At 44.9% G+C, this 21,641-nt stretch overlaps 1 protein-coding gene across 4 annotated transcripts in view; it reads left to right on the plus strand.

The window, feature by feature from the left end:
• Positions 1-21,641, plus strand: part of mipol1 (mirror-image polydactyly 1) — a 67,506-nt gene that overhangs the window by 23,437 nt on the left and 22,428 nt on the right. For all 4 annotated transcript variants that reach the window (XM_015969295.3, XM_015969293.3, XM_015969294.3 and 1 more), the window contains 8 exons: positions 4,712-4,787; positions 4,970-5,010; positions 5,101-5,350; positions 8,827-8,932; positions 9,109-9,214; positions 11,102-11,228; positions 17,048-17,081; positions 17,169-17,339. In XM_015969295.3, coding sequence (XP_015824781.3) covers positions 4,712-4,787; positions 4,970-5,010; positions 5,101-5,350; positions 8,827-8,932; positions 9,109-9,214; positions 11,102-11,228; positions 17,048-17,081; positions 17,169-17,339 — 911 coding nt within the window. The remainder of the gene's footprint in view (positions 1-4,711; positions 4,788-4,969; positions 5,011-5,100; positions 5,351-8,826; positions 8,933-9,108; positions 9,215-11,101; positions 11,229-17,047; positions 17,082-17,168; positions 17,340-21,641) is intronic.

Below are 21,641 nucleotides of genomic sequence, written 5' to 3' on the forward strand. Positions count from 1 at the left end.
TCTCCAGCCCAGTGGTCGACGCCGCCACCTCCAGTCCAGAAGTCGTCGTCGCCGCCTCCAGTCCAGGAGTCAAGGACTTCTCCTCCAGCGTATCTGCCTCTGGTCACCGCCAGTCCTGCCCTCACCAGGCACGGGCCCCCAAGAACCCGTCGTCGCCTCCACCTCTGCCACAGACGCAGGCCCCCAAGAGCCCGTCGTTGCCTCCTCCTCTGCTACAGACGCTGACCCCCAAGAACCCGTTGTCGCCTCCTCCTCTGCCACAGACGCAGGCCCCCAAGAGCCCGTCGTCGCCTCCTTTTCTGCCACAGACGCAGGCCCCCAAGAGCCCGTCGTCGACTCCTCCTCTGCCACAGACGCGGGCCCCCGGACTCTACTGGTCCCTGCCTCCTCTCCATCAGCCCCTCAGTCCCTCTTGGCCCTCCCTCCGGATCCCCCTCCTCCCACCCTGCTCTGTGTTCTTATGGGCGTCTGGAATCCGCCCTTTGGGGGGGGGGGGGGGGGGATGTACTGTCACACCCTGTCCTGTCTCCCCATTTGGTTCAGCCTGCGTCTCTGTTAATTGCTCCCACCTGCCTCTCGTTTTCCAATCACCCAAGCTCCCAGCCCTCTTGTATTTAAACCCCTCCAGTTCTGTGTCTCTTGTTGGCTCATTGTTTCTATGTCCTGCGTGCTTGATATTAAAACTATTGTAAAACCGTTCCTACCTGTCTGCCTGCCTTCCTCACCCGGGTGTGGATCCTCACCTCATCTCCGCTTCGCTCACCGGCACGTTTGTGACAGATTGTTCCCCCAGTTCTGCCACAATCTTCTATTAGTCTTCTCAGTGTCACAGAAACTTGTGCAAATAAAAACGTGTAACTAGTTAAAAAACAGGCTTCTTGTGGGTTTTTACATCTGTACAGAAGTGATGATCCACCTTTGGTAATTCAAATGCGGTTAGGCAGAAATTAGCTTTATCTGATAAAGAAAATTAAGTTATCGTTCAAAGCTGAAAATCTAGAGAACAGGCTAGGTTTTGAACGCAAACACGATCATGAAACACTCCCCCCTCCCCTTGTACCTTCACTGGACCTGCGTCCACCAGGAAGCCACGTTGCCAGAAAAAACAAGAACATGCTAAACACCAGTCGCCGTTTTCTAGGTCCAAATGTCTTTTGCTGTTCGTGACTTCAAATGGTGTTTTTCTTTTTGGGACTCTGGTAGTTTGCCCTAAATTTGAAGTGGTAGCAGCCGGCTGTTTCTCCCCGATATTATAAAGCGGAGAACCTCGCACACCAGTGGTGTTCTGTTTCTACATACGGGGGTGCGTAATGAATGGAGGACCCAGGGAAGTGCAGTGGTTCAGCGAGACCAACAACTTGATGGCCCACTAGTTGCTGTATTTGTTTTCCAAATTTGCCGTTTTATTAAACTGACTGGAGGTTAAACACGCTTTTTTACTTGTTGCCCTCTGTACTAGTCCAGGTTGGGTCTCGGTGGGATTTTCTCCATGCTCCAGATCTGACTGTGACTCAAGTCCACTTAAAATAGAAAGGAAACATTAGTTTAATCTTATTTCTACATTCTATTTTAGATGATCTTGTGGGTTCTTGAGGAAATACCTTTAGCCATAAAAATAACAGATGGAGAACATGAATCAGCCGACTAGAATAAAAGTACAGCTGAAACAAACAAGTCACCCTTTAAATGTGTAAACTGTTGATGAAAATGCCACTTTGAGGTTGCATCTTTCTCTCTCTCTTACACACACACACACACACACACACACACACACACACACACACACACACACACACACACACACACACACACACACACACACACACACACACACACACACACACACACACATACAATGTGGTCAAGAGATTTAATTAAATGACAGAAGAAGACAAAGACTGGGGAGAGAGGGAGGAGACAATTATGTAAACAGTCTTTGATCTGCTAAGTGGGTGGTCTTCTCACACACACACACACACACACACACACACACACACACACACACACACACACACACACACACACACACACACACACACACACACACACACGCACGCACGCACACTCACAAGGGATGTTTTTTTTTTAGCACAGAGCACTGATTTCTGTTCCCCGTGAACATAACCCCACCATCCTGCATCCAATCACACCTTATTATTTAACCTGACCAGAACCTCAGAAATCACAGGTGCTTTTGGACCACAGGGGACCACTTCAACGTCTGACGTAGTTCACCTTCATTTTTTATTAAACCTAAAGTGCCTGAATTGTGGCGGTTACCATATTTCTCAGGTCTGTTTTGGCTCTTGCTCTCTGGGGGATCTGATTGGTCCATACACGAGCGCACTTCAGCCTGTTCTTTCTGAGGCATGTGCAACACAAAGCAGACGTATTCGTAGAGGTCGCCACCTCCCAGCTCTTTTTCTGTTTGTGCTTTTGTTTAAATAAAACTCTTCTTTCCATTTTAAATGGCAGATGCACAGCTGCATCTACTGAATGTTGTGATCTAGTGATGCAGCACATGTTGGTAAGGTGAAAGCGCCTGCCCCTTTACAGCTACAGGCTTCTCAGCCAGGGGAGTAGCCTCAGAAGGGCACCTAAATATTCTCCCTGAGGGACTCCAACCATCCAACAACAGTTTGGTCATGAACAACTAATATCTTATCCTGCACCGTGCCAGAATTAAGGCTAAAGTCAGAATAAAGTGGATCAGGAGCAGAACATCAACACGTTGGATCCAGGTTAAGGAAACTCCGCACACCTTAGTCCCTCTGAGAACTTGTGGTTCATTCTCCAGAGACAGGAGGACAAACACAAACCCTCAATTATTGAAAAACTCCAAATATTGATGTTAAAGAATCTGCCAGGAACACTGAAGATCCGGACTCTTTGGATCTAATTCATGCAATTGTTAATAATTAAGTATTTATAAACTTTATGATGGAGACAGAGATTTATCTTTATTTCAAAGTATTTTCAATTTTTCATAAATAATACCAAATTGAAAATTATTGTTACCTCAGTTGATCAGAAAGGGTGAATCATGAACTTTAATCTGTACTTGGTGTTTGTGTGCAGATGTTTGCTGTGCATCATATTAACTGTATGTTCTCTTGTTTCTGTGTGTGCATGCATGCGTGTGTGTGTATGTGTGCATGCATGCGTGTGTGTGTGTGAGTGTGTGTGTGTGTGTGTCCCCTCTTCATGTCGTTTCTTTTCTTGGCTTAATGTCCGTATCTAAATTCATGCGCTGCATGGTGGCGGTGTGATGATGGCGGGCCAGATCACAGACGGATTGTGTTGGATTTGACTTGAAGCTTCTTTAATCATTGTAACACCATCATTAATATTCATGCTGTCAGCTGGAACACCCGGCACTCACTGCTTCAAACTTTCTGCACAAAATTTATTAAATACAGCTTAAAAATGAACGGACTTTAGTTGATATTCCATAAAAATGAAGAAGGGAGGCAGGGGGCACACAGCTCCCCTTGTCTTCCCCCTCTCCCCTGATTGGTTTATGTAGATTGCTTCCCTGATTGGCCTTTGTGTTTTCCTTTTTTTTTTTCCTGCACATTTTTCCATCTTTGACGAGACTTCAAAGCGAAAGCGAGGCATGAACGGTCATTTAGAAGGATTTAAGCACATTATCACATCTGTAATTGTACATGAATAATAAGGAGAGCTGCCACAATCAATTAGCTTTCAGTCCACAAAAAGATCAGAACCATGGGTGGAGGAGGGATGAGGGGGTGTAGCAGGAAATTAGAAAAGTTTTAAAGTGAAGAAGTGCAGCGTTAACTGTAATCGGCCTGTTTCACGGCCAGAATCGGCGACTGTGTTGTTGTAAACACCGCTATCTGGTCAGACGAAGGCCCAGGTTAGGTAGCACTAACACCTGGGGCGTTCTCCTGAAACCTGAGAAGAAATGTTTGGTCAGGTTTTCTGCTACACTTGAGTGGTTTTATCCCACACCATCTTCAGAACATAGGAACGTCTGCTGCTTGGTCTTTATGGTCAGATTCAGTCAGAGCTACTGGTGTTCTAGGAGCCTTCTGGAATGCCTCCAAACATCACCATGAGTCACAGCACCTCATTCTCATTCTGTACAAATCTGGTTCATAATATCACCGTTAGTTCATAATATTAGTATCATCCGGTATTTATTTTTAGTCGGAGTCACTGCGGGTGTGTAGAAAACCATCTGAGTTTAGGTAACGTTGGTCAGCCTTTGGAGGAATCGGAGACTGAACTGAATAAAATGAGATTATATAGAGATGTTGTGATTAAATTCCAACAAGAACATTTGCTCAACCCTTTTATTTTGCTCACATTTACATCATACAGGACTCACAAGCGAGTAGAAATGAACCGTTAGCGCTAGCAACTCCACCACACAGCAGAACTCCTCCAGACTTGTGTTATTTATGGAGCTAAAACATCAACGTTGCAGAGCAAGCAGAGCCAGTGGTAGAGTTGTGTTGCTGTTAGCCAATCGGAGGCGACATGTCCAAATATCAGGAAATAAGAGTCCAAATCTGTCCGTTTCCCACTACTTTCTCCTCCAGCTGATGGCTACAATCTCAAACGGGCACATCAGAGCTTTCTAGTTGATCTTTACTCATTTTTAATCAGATTGGTGGTTTTAAAATTGTAATGTGAGCAACTGGTGAAAATGAGATCAGTTCTTTGTTTCCTTCTTTAAATCTAGCTAATCCCAGCGTGAACGTGGAGCTCCGACAGCGTCTGCCTGTACCTTACTTACAGGACCTCAGTGCTGCCGACAGGTTGGTCCAAATCATTAGAATTACTGGTGCTGATACCACCATCAGAGCTGGGAGGAGTTGTGTATGGCATAGAGAAACATATAAATGTCCTTTTACTTATATTAAACCTTTGTTTTTCACAATAATCTGTTGATTCGGTCAGATTGAGGGTCGTAACTCCATGTTGTCTGACAATTTTACAGAATAGGAACCAGTCTGAGACCAGACACACACTTAGCTCAAGGTAACAACCATCCATCCATCTTGTTTCCATTCCAAAACACTATTATAACTATCTAACGCTCTGTTACATTATTTCCTGTTTGTCTTTTAGCTCATCAGCACTTTCAGGAGACTCCAGTCTCTTTCTCTCCATCTCCTGTCTCCCATTTGAGGTCCTCGACTCCCGAGTCTCCTTTACCCAACAGGAGCCCTGTGACACAGTTGTCAGGGGACATGGAGGCAGATCTTCTCCTTAGCAGGGCTGGCTCTCCTTGGCCAGAGAGCAGCAGGGATGAAGGTGTAGACTCCAGAGGTGGAAGTAGTCCCATCCTGAGAAGACACCTTGTCACTGCTGCTGACAGGTAAGAGGGTAGATCTTTGCATTACTACCATTACTAATGCTAGTGCTGCTAGCATAGCACACAGCTGTAGGACACTAATAAAGGGGCGACGGTGGCTCAGGGGTCAGACGTTCGCCCTGTATCCAGTGGGTTGCCAGTGTTAGTCACTGTGTCCTTGGGCAACACACTTCACCCTCCTTGCCTGCCGGTGGTAGTCAGATAAACTGGTGGTGCCTCTCTTCTGTCTGTGCCCCAGGGCAGCTGTGGATGCGATGTAGCTCATCACCAGGACTGTGTGAGTGTGCAAATAACTGAGTGTAGTGTAAAGTGCTTTGGAGTCCTCTGATTTAGAAAAGCACCGTACAGTTGCAGGCCTTTCGTTACAGTTTCAGTCCCACAGATGATTTATGTAGACAGGAGCTGATCTGGAAGGAAAAATTTACTCTCAAATCAGAAGAATTGCCATCCCTTTATATTTTAAAACTATTTGATAGTGGAGCTCAGTTTTAGGATTTGCATAAAAGCCTTCAGTTGTAATATGTTGTTGTTAGGGACTTTATCAATCGCCTAATACCCGCAGTTGAAGAGAAAAGAGAGACGATTAACCACACACTTTCCGTCTTACAATCGGGGCAGATCTGCTCACAAAGCGAGACTCACGAAACCGCGAGGAGACGCAGCCCTGAGAGCTTTATTTATACTAGAACAGAGAGAGACGACAGTGTGTGTGTGTGTGTGTGTGTGTGTGTGTGTGTGTGTGTGTGTGTGTGTGGGTGTGTGTGGGTGTGTGTGTGTGTGTGTAAGGAAGAGGTCACAGTGTCTGAGTTGTAAGGAAGTTACAAGATGAGCAAAAGTAATACATCTGGGCAATGAAAAACATAATCATAATAATAAAACATTACATTTCTATAACAGTTGGTTTTTTCAGCTTTAGGTGAAAGAAAAATAAATCAGCATTCACTTACGAAGGGCCTGAGAGGACTCGTGTGTAGCAGATATGTTTTACAGTAACGATTGGGGGAAATCGATGCATCATCAGTGAAAAGTGGTGGTTCTGAAGCAGGATGATGTCAGAGCTGAGTCTCTGAGGACATGGAGATCCTTGTAGGTTCAAAGGACGGCAGATGGATTTCTTTTAAGTAGTTTAAATGTTGTTTTGCTTCTCATTCAAGGAATTTTCTCAGTTCATACCAAAAGTGGAAAGTACCAAAGAGTTGGATTTTAACTTCTGTGGTTCTGTAGTCAGCTACGTGAGCAACTTCACACTGGACAGCACTCTAGCTCTCTGCTGACCAGAAGCTGCGCTAACCAACCATGGTGGTGGGGTAGGCCCAAATGGACGTCTCTACCTGCTTTATGAATTTACTGTTCCAGTAGGTCAAATGAAGGCTAACAGTTAGCTTTTTCAGTTCAACGACCATTAATGAAAACCGCAAGAAGAAGAAAAATGGTAAACAGCCTGTCCTAGCACCTTCTAGGGTTCTAAAAGCCCCCAAGGCACTTTACAACACCAACAGCCATTCACCTACACACACACACACACACACACACACACACACACACACACACACACACACACACACACACACACACACACACACACACACACACACACACACACACTCACACACACACACACACACACACACACACACACACACACACACACACACACACACACACACACACACACACACTGCTGTTGATGAGCTACAATAGCAGCGCTGGGGCGCGCTGAAGAACGTTTTGGAAATAAAGTCACCAGTCGAAAAACAAAGATGAAACTTAAACCTGCTGGGGCAGCAGATGCTCAGGAGGTAGAGCTGTAATCAGACGGTTGTAGGTTCAACCCCGGCTCCCACCAGAGAACGCTGCTGTTGTGTCCTTGGGCAAGACACTTAACCCCCCCTTGCCTGCTGGTGGTGGTCGGAGGAAATGGTGGCACCAGCGTTCTGCAGCCTCGCCTCTGTCAGTGCGCCCCTGGGCAGCTGTGGCTACATCGTAGCTCATCATCACCAGCATGTGAATGTATGTGTGAATGGGTGAATGTGTTGTGAAGCGCCTTGGGCGGGTTGTAGAACCCAAAAAAGGCGTTCTACAAGTACAGGCCCTTTACCATTTAAACCCAACAGCAGCCTCAGACCGAACGTGGTCCATCCAAAGGACTGAACACTCGACAACAACAGTTTAGGGTGTAGCCAACGCTGCAAGGTGGAATGTCCATGTTCTGGACAGAGACGGTGGAATTAGTGTGACTGAGGACGTCCACATCCAAAGACTGCTCAACATGGCAGCTCCTGTTAACAAGATCTGATGGCTTTCTGTAATTTATTTGTTTATTTGAAGTTTTAGTATTTAAAGTGAGAAAACATATTGTGTGCGGATGAAAGGGTTTCCAGAACCCAAAAGAAGTCCAGTTGGCTTCTTTTGATCTTTTTCAGCAGGAGAGAAATCAGCATCTCAGTTCATTTCAGAGCAAAGTCGGTAAGATTTTAATGTTTTAACATTAACAAGAAACAACAAAAACGTGGCTCATCAGAGCCGTGGGTTATTACACAATTAGAGGATCATAATAATGTTCTGAGATGGTAAGCTCTCGTGTGTGTTTTTAAATGATTAATAAGAAATGCTTGGGTCTGTCAGATTTATTAAAAAGTTGACTGCTTTTCGCTGAATCCTCCATCTTTTCGTTGATTCTATAATTCATGTTAATATGTCTCTTCTTTGGATATTTTTCAAATAAAATTGTGGAGGTGCTTCAAAGTACGAAGCACAAGCTGGTAAATTTAGATTTGATTAGTTGCAGTGTTTGATGGCCTGACTGAAATAGAAAGATAGTAAAAGCAGTTGAAGCAGGAAGATGGGGAGGTTGATTAGAAAAAGCTGATATAATAAAGTCAGAAACAGTCAATTATAGAATACGATGTCAGTCATATTTCAGTGCCTTATTTACCTGCTTTATTACGCTAAGAAGCAGCCTGACCTTTATGGTAATATGAGAGAATTACAAGAGAACATCAGTCGGTGCTTATTAAACCTGCTGCCTGCAGCGCTGCACATCACGCCTGATAATGTGAGGCCATCACCTCTTTTTAAAACACCTGACCTGACTACACGCCTGGAGAAATACTAATGAAACACCTGAGACCTGACCCGATGCGGCCCGACTGACCAGCAGCTGATCTGGATTGGCTGCTTTGGGCTGCAGATCGGTCATCGGCATTCACGTGTCATACTTTCACAGCTGCTTTGATCTTCTCTTGGTGGCAGACATGGAGAGAAAATTACAGTCGTCCAGCTAGATGCTTCCTCAAATGGTTTAATGCTACAGGACACACACATATACACTATATATATATATATATATATATATATATATATATATATATATATATATATATACATATACATATATATATATATATGCACACACACACACACATTCTGTATATTTTAATCGCTCATGACATGTCACTCACTGGTTTTGTCTTCTTCAGTTCTCATCAGAGCTCCTCGCCGGCTCGACTGCAGAGTTTTGATCGAGACAAAAACATCTCGTTTTTACTGAAGGAGCTGGATGCTTTGAGAGAACTCAACAACAAAGTAAGGGTCTGGATCAGCTGATGCTCAGCTGTTGTTGTAGGTTTTAAACACAAATACTCCAGAATTAATGAAGTAAAGCTGCTTGTTGTTTAGTAAAATCGTGTATTTGAACAAAATCCACATTTTACATTAACATTAACATTTACATTAACTGTATGTAACTGAATGTTTTTCAGCTTCAGGAGGAGCTGGTTCAGAAGGAGAAGAAGCTGCAGGAAAAGGAGGTCAATGAGGAGCTGAAGGAGGAGCAGAGGGAGGCTCAGCGCTGGGAGAGACCTACATGTAAGGACAGGGGAGCTGGGGAGATGAAAAGCTGGAGGTCTGTTTATTCTGGGCTGTACAATATTAGAGAACGAGATGGAGATGTGGTTGAATGTTGTGTCAGATGTGATCACTCCTCGTCCTCACCCCTCTTTCTGTTTTAGTTGAGGGTATGCGGGGGGGTGGGAGTCAATCAGATGGTTGTGTGGTTAACTCATAGACCCTTAAACTCAGCTCACTTGGAAGATGTCATTCATTTGCCTCTGATTTGTTGTGAAGTACTTTGTGATTCTGATATTGTGGTGATGATAAATGATTAAATGTCCCAGTTTGCACGTTTCAGTCACATCTGATCCAAATGTGAAGGATCACATGTGTCAGTGGTAGCCAGTACTCTTGAGTGTGCATGGTATTACTCAGTGACTGGACTCAGGGCAGGTTGAACATGCGGACGTTGTGTCTTCAGGTCCATCATATCCCTACCTGAGTAGACCTGATCTCAGACTCTTAAGTTCCTCTGCACCACAATACCAGATATAAACTTTGTGTGTCCATAACTTTGAAGGGTCTCCTGACCTTCACTCATCATCAGATGCTCCTCCAACCAACTGGTTGCGCTATCATGCCACTTGTGATTCCACTTCTTATTTTTTCTGAGGCGTGTTTGAGTGACCGCTCCTTGCATTTCAAAGGGTTTCCTTACTCATCACTGGTCATCATCGTGATCCATACACGTCCAGGTCCACCTTGTCCTTACGAGTCTTCAACTTTCCAAATTTTTACAGATGTGTCCAAATCTTTAGAGAACAACCCAAGTGTTGGTCTCCGGTTCTTTATTCAGTGTGTGTAGATCTTTCTGTCAGATGTTTCTATGGTTACTGAAGTCGAATTACATGATTTTTTTTCCTGATCTACTTAATTTCTGACTTCATCAGACTGGTCCAGTGCTCCATCTTACTGGAGAAGACATTGTTCATTACTAAACTGTTGTCTGATAGATGGAGGAGTTTCTCTGGGAGGATGTTTTGGTACCAGTATTTTCTCATGGCTGTCCTGAGGCTAACCTGAGCCTAGCCAGACTCTGACCCGGTCAGCTGGGGTGTTAGCTGTAAAAAGCTGAACAGAAATTAGATTGAATTCATCTTGATAGTTATGATAAAACCGTCGTTTTAACTAATAGAAGATATTTAGGGGCTCACCTGAGAAGTCTTGGATGTTAGTGCTGACCCATAAACACAATGCTCCCGCTTAGCAGAAGAAGGGGATGTGAAAGCAGACAATTTGAATTAACCATTATATTTTAGTAGTCTCCTCCTCCATGCTGTGTAATTGCCGGTTTGAGTAATCCGGATTATTTTCCCAGGAATGAGTGTTGGTGGGGAAGAGTGGCGGTGTGATCTGGGTGGTTTAGATGTGAGCCATGCACGTCCTGCATGCTGCTTCTCCTGGTCTGCAGCTCTGTCGCTCACCTCTCGTCTCGCAAACTCTTTATTCCTCTGGCTTTTTAAATGTGACCTGAGATTTATTTAATTTTTGACCAATTCCGCTCTTCCTTTGGAGTCCTCTGATTGTATTTAGCGCACTAATAATTCATGTGATGTTTTAAATGTTGGAATGAAAACTCTAATTCACTGCTTTTCTCTAATAACGTGGAAATAAAACCAGCTGTGTTTCTGTAACACCAGTGCCTCGCCATGGGTCTCAGATGAGCTGCCATCATTTCTGTGTTATTACTTGTGGAACACACTCTGTGTGTAGTAATAATGATCTCTGCTCTGATTGGCTGGTCAGTTGGAGGTGAAACTTATTGGATTCCTTCTCTCCTCACCTCCTTTCCTTGTCTCCTTCTCTCTCGATCCTTTCTTTTTCTTTATGTTTCACCTTCTCCTTTTCTTCTCTTCCTCTCAGTGATGTTGGAGGAGGTGCTGGCAGCTCAAAAGAACAGAGATCAGGCTCTGATGTCACGACTCCTGCTGGCCAATCAGGAGAGAGACGAGGCTTTGCTTCACGCCCGCCAACTGCAGCAAACGGCCCAGTATGATTTTATTCTGTGTTGTTCAGTTTGGTTATAAAGTTAATAGTTGATGGTTTTAGTCAGGTCGTCGTGACACTTTTCTGTTCTCGTATTAAACGTTTATATTTAGCCACAACCTCTGCGTGACCTGAAGATGTTGTGCTCTGTATAGATTTGAGATTTTTAGGGAAAACATGAAAGTGTCACAAGGTTAAATAAACAAGTATCAACTAGCAACCCTATGCTAAAACTGATCAGTCTTTCAAACACATTTCTGGTGAAACTGCAGATGTTTTTAGCTAATTCTGAGACAGTGGACATATTCTGCTAATGTCTCATATTATCCATTTAAATATGATTACAACTCAGGTTCAAGGCGTTTTGGGTGAACTCAAAAAGATGCCACTTGTGACGGGTTCTGGTGGGTCACATGTTGAAATTGAAGAACACTATTATCCCCAAGAGACGTGCAGTTCCTGTGCAGCAAAAACCAACAGGCAGCAGCAACATTTACAGTTTGAGTGGACTTCCTAAACACCTTCCATCCTTAATCATTTAAAAACCCAACAGCCAAGAGGATTAAAGAGAAAGTCACCACCACTTCCCACTGTCTCCCCTACATAGGCTCAGACGTGGTGCTGCGCCACGGCTTAAATTCTAATGCCACACCTATGAGGTGTACACCTAGAGTGCTGTACACAATAGAGTAAAACACACAATTAGCAGGGGTGGACTGGCCTATCTGGCATCCTGGCACTGTCCCGGTGGACTGCTTGCCCAACTTGGGCTGACGCCCCGCCACCCCCCCACCCCGCGCACGCTCTCACCTTCAGTAGAATAGAGGAAACTCTGAGAGCAGAGTGGTGTCCAAGATGAAGTTGGTAAAGTTTCTACCTTCACAATCACTGAAAGCCACTTTTAAAGAAACAGCTTTAAGTGTTGAAAACTGTTTAGTGCTACTTTAAGAAAAACTCTTATTTTCTTTTCTTGAGTGATCAACGGGAACCTCCACAATCCATGATGTAAGCTAGCGTTAGCCTTACATTAGCTAACTGAAAACATTACAGCTATTATCCCTTAGAACAGTTAAAATTATTGTTGGGCAGCCTCGGTGAGCGCCCCCACGTGAAATGTTTTTTTTTAAATTGCCCCCATTCCTTAGCATTGGCCGTTGGCTTCAGCCACTTAGATCACCTCAGGAGGAGAAATGAGGAGTTCTAGTTGTTTTTGTGCTAGTCTGTTTGCACTGTTACATGGACGACTCTCAGCTAGCAACACATCAGATTTCTGCCCAGCGTTTGTCAAACGGGCTATTTTAGAGACATGTCTGTGTTTGTGGCGGCCATCTTTAATCAGGCTGAAAACATTCATCCAGTGATTTCAGTCTGCATTTCATAAAAACCTTCCAGTGGGTCATGTGATATGTAGTCAATGAGCACACACATGCAGGTAAGAACTTTATGTTTGCCGTTCAGCGGTGTGTGTGATGTTTTTGCCTGTAATAAACGACAGCTAGATCCTTTAGGGCCAGTTTAACTGGCGTGTAAATGTTTACTGTTGTTTCAGAAGCCGACTCCATGTGTTTTCCTGTGAGAACATTTATTTTTTTCTTTTTCATTTATTTACATGCAGAACATATTTAGTGTTGTCTGAAGGAGGATCACAACCCAGAACCGTTCTACTCCTCCTGTTCTCCTTCATTATTCACCTTGATAAGAGCTGTGAAATGAGTTCTTGTCCTCTTCAAGCAGCAGCCAAATAGAGCAGAAAATCTAATTAGAGATAATACCCCTCTTCCTACTGCTTCTTCTTCTTCTCCCTCAAAAACACCCACCCCCGCCCCTCCAGGATGAGAGGGTAATTGATATTGGAGGCCACAATCCTTTTTATCAGGGCAGAATATGGAGGAGCATGTTCCATCTGTCAGGACTGCGAGCGCGTGTCGGTTTATGTTGGTGGCTGTCCGTTTGTGTGTGTTTCTGATGCAGGAGGCAGCCTTGTAGACCTCAGATAGTGTGTGTTTCAGTCAGCTCTGTCGCGCGCGCACGCGCGCGCGTGTGTGTGTGTGTGTGTTATTGTGATGGACGAGTTGACCTGCGTAAATGTGTATGTGTGTGTTATAGATGTGTGTTTCTGACTAATGTGTCATTGTTTCTGTTGGTCTGCTGATGAGACCATGCAGGGCTCTGGCTGACAGCTCCATGTTCACTCAGCTTTGCTCCTCATTATTTCAGGATTTACAAACTGATTGGTTCATAAAATTAATCATGTATTCAATTTTCAACAAACCTGAGGATTCCCGGTGCAGTGTTGGAATCAGAACAGAGTTGCTGACTGAAAGCTGGTTCATATAATAACAGATTGTTTTTGATTAGTAACTTCTCGTGTCCGACAGTAATCTTCAGTCAGGAGGTCTGAAGCTCGTCTGAAACAAGAGTTTTCATATTCATCCCATGAAGACTATTTTAACGCATGTAGGGAACTTTTCAGACCTGTCTGAGGTTTTCCAGACAAACCCCACTGGGGACAGACCGCTGAGGCCTCTAGAGGGATTCATATCCTCGGTGGTCTGGGAACACCTTGAGATCCTCCAGGAGCAGCTGGAGAGTGTCTCTAGGGAGAGCAGGGAGGTCTGAGTTTATCTCCTGGATTTGGTACCTCCATGACCCAACCTTGATTAAGCCAAAGTTATTCCTGGCATATTCGCTACGGGGAAAACTCTCCAAGCGGTATGAGGTCACTTTCACTACTAGCTTGGGTTGACCAGTTTTGTCGAGTGATAGGAACACCAAGCTGCTTGGAGATGGCCTTCCAGCCTTTAACTTGACCTCCTCCTGGGACAGCTGTGTTCTCAGCTTTCTGTGGTCCGTGTTCTGTGTGGTACCCACCTTACCAAGCAGCACGGTGACTACCTTTCAGCCATTAAACTGACTGGAGACACCTGAGTAGAATGTGTCCCTCTGGTCACATTAGAAACCATCGTTAAAGTTTCATTAGTTTGTTTACTAAAGTTGTTCTGCTGAAACGGTTGAGCTGATTTCCAGTTAATGTTTAATTATTAATACTTTTGTCAGTCCTTTCTGTAACAGATCAGTACGAACTCTTTTGTCCACATCTGTGTTTAAATAAGGCTGACTGACTGAAATTTTAATTTCATGCTTCAATAATGCTTAAATAATATTATTTGATCCCTAGAACCTTGATTCTGGAGCGGTTCGAGTGTGAAGCAGCTGGGATGAGAATCAGTGTCTCTAAATCCAAGATCATGGACTCGAGTCGGAAAAGGGTAGAATGCCTTCTCCGTGTCAGGGACGAGGTCCTGCCTCAAATGGAGGAGTTTAAGTATCTCGGGGTCTTGGGAAAGATGGATCACAAGATCGACAGGCAAATTGGTGCTATGTCAGCAGAGATGCGAGCGTTGTACCGACCTGTCGTGGTGAAGAGAGAGCTGAGACAGAAGGTGAAGCTCTCGATTTACCGGTGGATCTACGTTACCCTCACCTATGGTCACGAGCTTTGGGTAGTGACCCAAAGAACAAGATTGCGGATAGAAGCAAATGAGTTTTCTCCGCAGGGTGTCTGGGCTCTTCCTTAGAGATAGGGTGTGAAGCTCAGTCATACAGGAGGGGCTTGGAGTAGACCTGCTGCTCCTCCACATCAAGAGGAGTCAGTTGAGGTGGCTCGGACATCTGGTTAGGATGTCTCATGGATGCCTCCCTGGTGAGGTTTTCCAGGCACGTCCAACCGGCAGAAGACTAAAGGAAGACCCAGGACATGCTGGAGGGACAATGTCTCACGGCTGGCCAGGGAAGGCCTTAGGATTCCTCCGGAGGAGCTGGCCCACATGGCTGGGGAGAGGGAAGTCTGGGCCTCTTGTCTCAGGCTGCTGCCTCCATAGCTCGATCCCAGATAGTGGAGGAAAATGGATGGATGGAACCTTCATTCTGATTCTCAAACATACTTCCTGATTACAACGCCAATCATATTTTAACCCGTGGGGTTGCCAAGTCTGTAAGGTAAAATTATCCTTTCCTGCATTGGTTCAATTCATGTACTGAAGTTTGAGTGTTGCAGGCTGACCCTGACGAAGGCCTGAAGCTGAAACCTGTTGGTCATGAAGTTGTTTTGATCTGTTAAATGAAGACCTTCCTCTCATACTAAACCTCAGGCTTGAACTTTGACATAGACGGACTGTTTTTGTGTCCTGAAAGGATGGGAAGTTGTTCCAGAAGCTGTTTGAGCATCCTTCATCACGGCTTTCATTCATTTTGGATGAAACAAACAAAAACTCAAAGTCAAAGCAACAGTTACATTTAAAAATCCAGCCTTTAATCTAGATAATGGATGTTCCTTTAGTTTATGGCTGCAGAAGGGAAACCAGTTTCTGGACTAATCAAATCTGGGTTTTGCAGCAGAACCTTGATGTTAGTTTGCAGGTGTTGTGTCTCTGACATGGACGTAATTTTGGGGGGGGGACAGAGGGGACATGTCCCCCCCACTTTTTCCAAAGTCAAGTTTTGACCCCTGCACGTTTTACCATCCAAAAACAATTTTACGCTATATTAAATTGACACTGGTTGAGCTCTAGGACCAAGCAGAAAACAATCGTTTGTGTTGAAGCCTGTTTCCAATCGAGCATACTGTAAAGACCCCCATGTCCCCCCCACATCTAAAGTGAAAATTACGTCCGTGGTCTCTGAATTTCACCTTTTGACAATATTAAAGACTAACTTAAAGAACTGGGCAGCTCTGCTGTCTCACATCTACAAAGAAAACTTTTGTAAAAGTATGAATGCAAACTGTTATTATTCCGACTCAGACCGTGTAATCCCACTAATGGCTGCTCACGGCGTGCCAATTTAGAGGAGATGTGCAAGAGTGTTAATGAAGGGGGTCGAGCGAGCCAAGCAAAGCCGGACTGAGCCAGGCTGCTTGGGCTATAAGCAGGGTGTTAGTGGAGCTTTATTGGAGACGGACGGTCTTTCATTACCTGCTGTTCCCCGCAGAGCAGAGCCGTCTTGGCCACCTTATTACAGTTTATTACAGCAAAACAGCAGCAGCCAAAATGAAAAGAGCTTCCCAGGAGAAGAGGCAGGAGATCAGCCAGTTACAGACTACACGTCCACCACGGTGACTCCTGTCAGACGGAGGAAAACTCCTCTTCAGCAGACACGCTCATCCAGCGGAAGCTTCGCAGCTCTGCGCTGAAGTCAAAATGACAGCAATTTAAAAATGGATTCAGGGACTGCAGGACAAACGCGCTGCAGAACTGCTGCACAATGCTCAGGTAATCAAACAGGTGGTCTGGTTGCAGAGGCTGAGGAGCAGTTAGCCTACGAGGGCACCAACCCCTGTTCTTCAGTTTATACTGAAACGTCTCAGGCTTAAAATGCATCGCGGAAACGAGCCTCTCCTCTCTGACCCTGGTTCTGAAACAGCTGAAGGTCTCATCCAGACCAACAGCAGAACATGAGAACAAGCACAAAGTGATGATCATCTGCTACGACCAAGCTTTGGTCTGTTTGGCGTTACCCAATTGTCCGGGATTAGTAGGAGCTCATGGACATGCGAAAGGAGCACTGTTGGTTCTTCAAATGGATAAAATAAATATATGTTTCATTTCAAGTTATTACAAATAAATAGATAAGATCCAAGTTTCTGTAATTAACAACTTAGTAGGGTTGTATTTTAGTGCCTCGCTTGGTCTCAGGTGGTGAACTCCACCCGTGTCTTTAAGGTATCAGACAAGCTCAGTAATCTGACAGATTCACACATTTTAATCACATTATAAACTCCAGTGGAATCCAAATCCACTGATCTGCTCTTCTGTCTGTTGTCAGGGTGGAGAACATCTGCCTGCAGGACTCTGATGTGGTAAAGACTCCAGCCTCCATCGTAAATCTGAGCTTTGGTTAAAGGAAGTGACTTCTTCTGGTTTTACCTCCTTCTCTTTGTTTTCAGAACATTTACACACTTCTCCAGAATGTCTGTGAAGCCGATTCCGTTCTAGAGGTCCAACAGTTTGGATCTGTTCTCATCCACCATCTACGGTTGGCACGGCAACGAAGAGATGACATCACAGCTCAGGAGATGAAGGCTGTGATGGAGGACAGAGACAAGTCTGTTGTTGAGGTGAGATCAGAGTCTGACCTGTTTTTCTTCCAAGATGGTATTGGTAATGGCCTGTATTTGATATAGCGCCTTCTAGAGTCATGGAACCCCCCAAGGCGCTTTACAACACAATCAGTCATTCACCCATTCACACACACATTCACACACTGGTGGTGATGAGCTACGATGTAGCCACAGCTGCCCTGGGGCGCACTGACAGAGGCGAGGCTGCCGAGCACTGGCGCCACCGGTCCCTCCGACCACCACCAGCAGGCAACGTGGGTTAAGTGTCTTGCCCAAGGACACAACGACAGCGACAGACTGAGCGGGGCTCGAACCTGCAACCTTCCGATTACGGGGCGAGCACGTAACTCCTGTGCCACCGTCGCCCCTGATGTCTTCATGTTGCTCTAAAGCTCTTGGTGGTGCCGCCTCCATCTCGTGCTGCTGATCTTTACTTCTGGATCACACGCTTCAGACCTCTGGACGATAACAGTAATAAGACCAACATTTCTGCTAACGATGGAGAACACAGCTAACTCTAAGTAAACCATCACTCAGCTCTCTGTTTAGAGCAGGAATAAAAACTGAAACTATAAAAACTTTTTTACTTTCCAGAAAAGAAAATAGTTTTCTTTACCAAGACTAGACATCTGTTAAAAGCATCCACATAAACAACAGCAGGGCGGTTCATTGTCTGCGGTTCCGTTCGTTGTCTTTATTGACAGATCTTCTAGGTGGCAGGAGGATCTCATGTCTGCTTTATGTGGATGCTGTGGTCCTTTTGGCTCCATCAGACTGTGACCTACAACTCTTACTGGGGAGATAAATGCATCTGAAGTAAAATATCATCCATCATGATCATATAATGGCCTATTAGATCTGATAATGACAATCGCAATAGCTTAGCGTCTGATTTAGAAACATGTTTGTGTTGATTAGCTGTGGCAGCCATCTTTAATCAGGCTGTAGACGTTCATCCCGTGATTTCTGCCTCTGAATTTCATTAAAATCCTTCCAGTGGGTCAGACGATACTCAGCTAATGAACCATAGGATGTAGGAAAATGTTCCTGGTATAAAACTAGCAAAAGGTCCACATACATCAACAAATCTGAGCATTTGCGCATCAGAGAGCTGTCACTCATCCTCACTTTTCTGAACCAGAACTTTTTAGGACAAAGGAAAAAAGTCCAAATGTTCTGTTTCTTATCTCTGTTGGCTGGAGGCTGGTTATTATCAAAGTTCAGCTCACAGAGGCTGTTACCCAAACCTGCAGAGCACGGGCTTTATTACCCACAATGCTCTCTGAGAGAGTGAAGTCGGTAGAAATGAAAATAGATGAGGAGTCTGATAGAGAAATGATAGAGAGAGAGGGAAATAAAAAGATGGGCAATCAAACGCGAAGATCAGGTGTGCTCCCAGCATGCTCTACGGCAGCTGATGGGTTCAGAAGCTCCGCCTCTTTCAGATCTGTGTCAAATGAAAGTAGATCCAAAACCTTCATCTGTTTTATCGCTCTGACTGACGGAGATGTAACCATGGTAACCAGCCTGCTTCCTCATTGCAAAACATTGTAACTATGGCGACGATCAGATGAGTCTGGAAGGGGTGGGGGAGAGAGATGATGATGATGATGAGGATGTGTGGTATTGCTTGCCTTGATGAGCTCAGAACCTTCTGGTGTTAAAGTGGTCAAATCAAATCAGATCACCTTTATTGTCACGTCACATGTGCAGGTACACTAGTACAGTACGTGCGAGTGAAATTCTTGTGTGCGAGCCTCACAGCAACAGAATCGTGCACAGCAAAAAAAAAAAAGACAAGATATATAATATACAGAAGTTAGTATGTACAAACAGTGGCATTAATATACTGTGTGGCGTGTGTAATGTCGAAGTTCCAGTAGTGAGGGTGAGGTGTCTGTGAAGTGTTCAGCAGTCTGATGGCCTGATGGAAAAAGCTGTCTCTCAGTCTGCTGGTTCTGGACCGGGTGCTGCAGAACCTCCTTCCTGATGGAAGCAGTCTGAACAGTTTATGGCTGGGGTGACTTGAGTCCTTGATGATCCTCCCCGCTTTCCTCAGGCACCGCTTCCTGTAGATGTCTTGGAGGGAGGGAAGCTCACCTCCAATAATCCTTTCTGCACACCGCACTACTCTCTGGGGAGCTTTGCGGTTGTAAGCGGTGCTGTTGCCATACCAGGTGGTGATGCATCCACTGAGGATGCTCTCAATGGCACAGCAATAGAAGGTCCTGAGGATGCGGCGGCTCATGCCACATCTTTTCGGTCTCCTGAGAAAGAAGAGGTGCTGCTGTGCCTTCTTCACTGTATTGTTCGTGTGCACTGACCACGTGAGATCCTCGGCCAGATGAACACCAAGGAAACGGAAGCTGCTCACTTTCTCCACCGCGTCGCCTTTGATGGTGATGGGGGTGTGTACTCCTCTGCACCTCCGAAAGTCCACTATTAACTCCTTTGTCTTCGCGACATTGAGGATGAGATGATTGTCTTGGCACCAGTGGGTCAGGGCGCTGATCTCCTCCCTGTAGGCCGTCTCATCGTCGTTGGTGATGAGACCCACCACTGTGGTGTCGTCCGTAAACTTCACATTGATGTTGGAGTTTCTCGTGGCCGTGCAGTCGTAGGTGGTTCGTGTTTGTTCATGCTAGTTCACTAATTATCACCAGTATTCTTTATTCATGTCCCACATTCAGTCCCTCTCTGTTCTAAGGTAGAAATGTTCCCTCAGAGTTTTCACGAACGCCTTGATGAACTCACCAGGTTCTTCTTTACCTGCTGTTTAGCAGCATCTGGTGGGATGAAGCAGAAAGACTCGAGACCTAAGAGCAGCCTGCAGCTTCAGCCGCTCACCCCAAACAGCCTGAAACAATGTCTAGTGAACCTGCTCACTTTTCCTCCAATAATCAAAGACAATAGTTTTTATCAGGGCTGCATGGTGGTGCTGTTGATTTGCAGCACGAAGGTTGAGGGTTCAAATCCCAGCTTCAACGTTTCTTTGTGGAGTAGCATGTTCCACCCATGCATGCATGGGTTTTCTCTGAGTTGCATGCATGTCGGGTTTACTAAATTGTCCTTGTAGACTGATTCAGCGAAATAACCAAAAGTCAAGCTGCCGCCATCACTGCAGTGGCAGTTCCCAGTCAGGTAGCCCTAGGCGCTGTGTGCGAAACGTGCTTTGGAAGATAAGCAGCAAGAAGTGTTGGTGAACATGTCTAGGAAGTCTAGGAGGACCTGTGCAGTCATCGGCTGTTCTAAATACAGCAAAATAACTCTAGATTTGGAAGAAAATCCTATGTGAGATACCGTGGTCCGTTGAGGACCTGCCGGTCGGACGGTGCTGGACAGCCACCTTCACTTGTGCAGCAGCGCTGCAATGTGGCTGCAGCAACACTCTGCCTGCCACGCAGTCACACAACAACCTGGCAGTGTAAAATTTACCCGATCCTTCCTGAGCTCGAGTCATATTAACCCTCGATCAGAGACCTGTAGTTGCCGTTTCTCTGGTCAATGGACATCAGCCATTCAATGAAATACTCATGAGTACACCAAAACACATGAGTTGTGGTTTTTATGTCACATAGCCTCTCAAGTGTCCATAATGATTAAATGTCACTGTTAGCTTGCTAACTTCTATACATGTAAGCACACTGAATCGCCTCTGTGTGAAATGCGCTGTAGAAATGAAGCCTACATGTGCGATGCTTAACAGTACAATCTGTTATCCATTAATCTTTCCTGTTTCCTGCTCAAACAAATGATTCATTAAGGATTTCATGTCGGTATTAACTTAATATACCTTCATCAGTTACTGAAGACCACTGTCTAATGTGATCAATCCAGGTATTCATGATGGCGTCACAAGAGGATCAGTTTACATTAGCCATTTTTCGATGGTGTCCCGAGGTTCTTCTAACTGCAGAGACGTGCAACAACTGGGGAGGAGCTGACACTTCTGGAGTCTGACTTACAAATATATGAACCCAAAATAGAAGCTTACATTTACATTTTTACCTTCAATGAAATGTTTTGTTGTTTTAAGACCTCTTAATAATGCTTTAATCAATTCAATACTATTGAACATGCACTAGCATCAAAAGCTAAAGAATGTGTAAGGAAGCCAATTTTGGCCTTTTATTAATGTGTTCATTAAGTTTTTGGCAGATCCTCCCTTTGCGTGTTTATGAAGGACCTGCAGCAGTCATCTCCATCACTCTGTTGGAAAATCAACCTATAATACAGCATCTCCTTCTTAGACAGAAAGCTCCATTTGGACAAGTTGATTATATTGTTGTTGGTATTTTA

Source organism: Nothobranchius furzeri, chromosome 18 (assembly GCF_043380555.1).
Source record: "Nothobranchius furzeri strain GRZ-AD chromosome 18, NfurGRZ-RIMD1, whole genome shotgun sequence".
NCBI classification, from domain to species: Eukaryota; Metazoa; Chordata; class Actinopteri; order Cyprinodontiformes; family Nothobranchiidae; genus Nothobranchius; species Nothobranchius furzeri.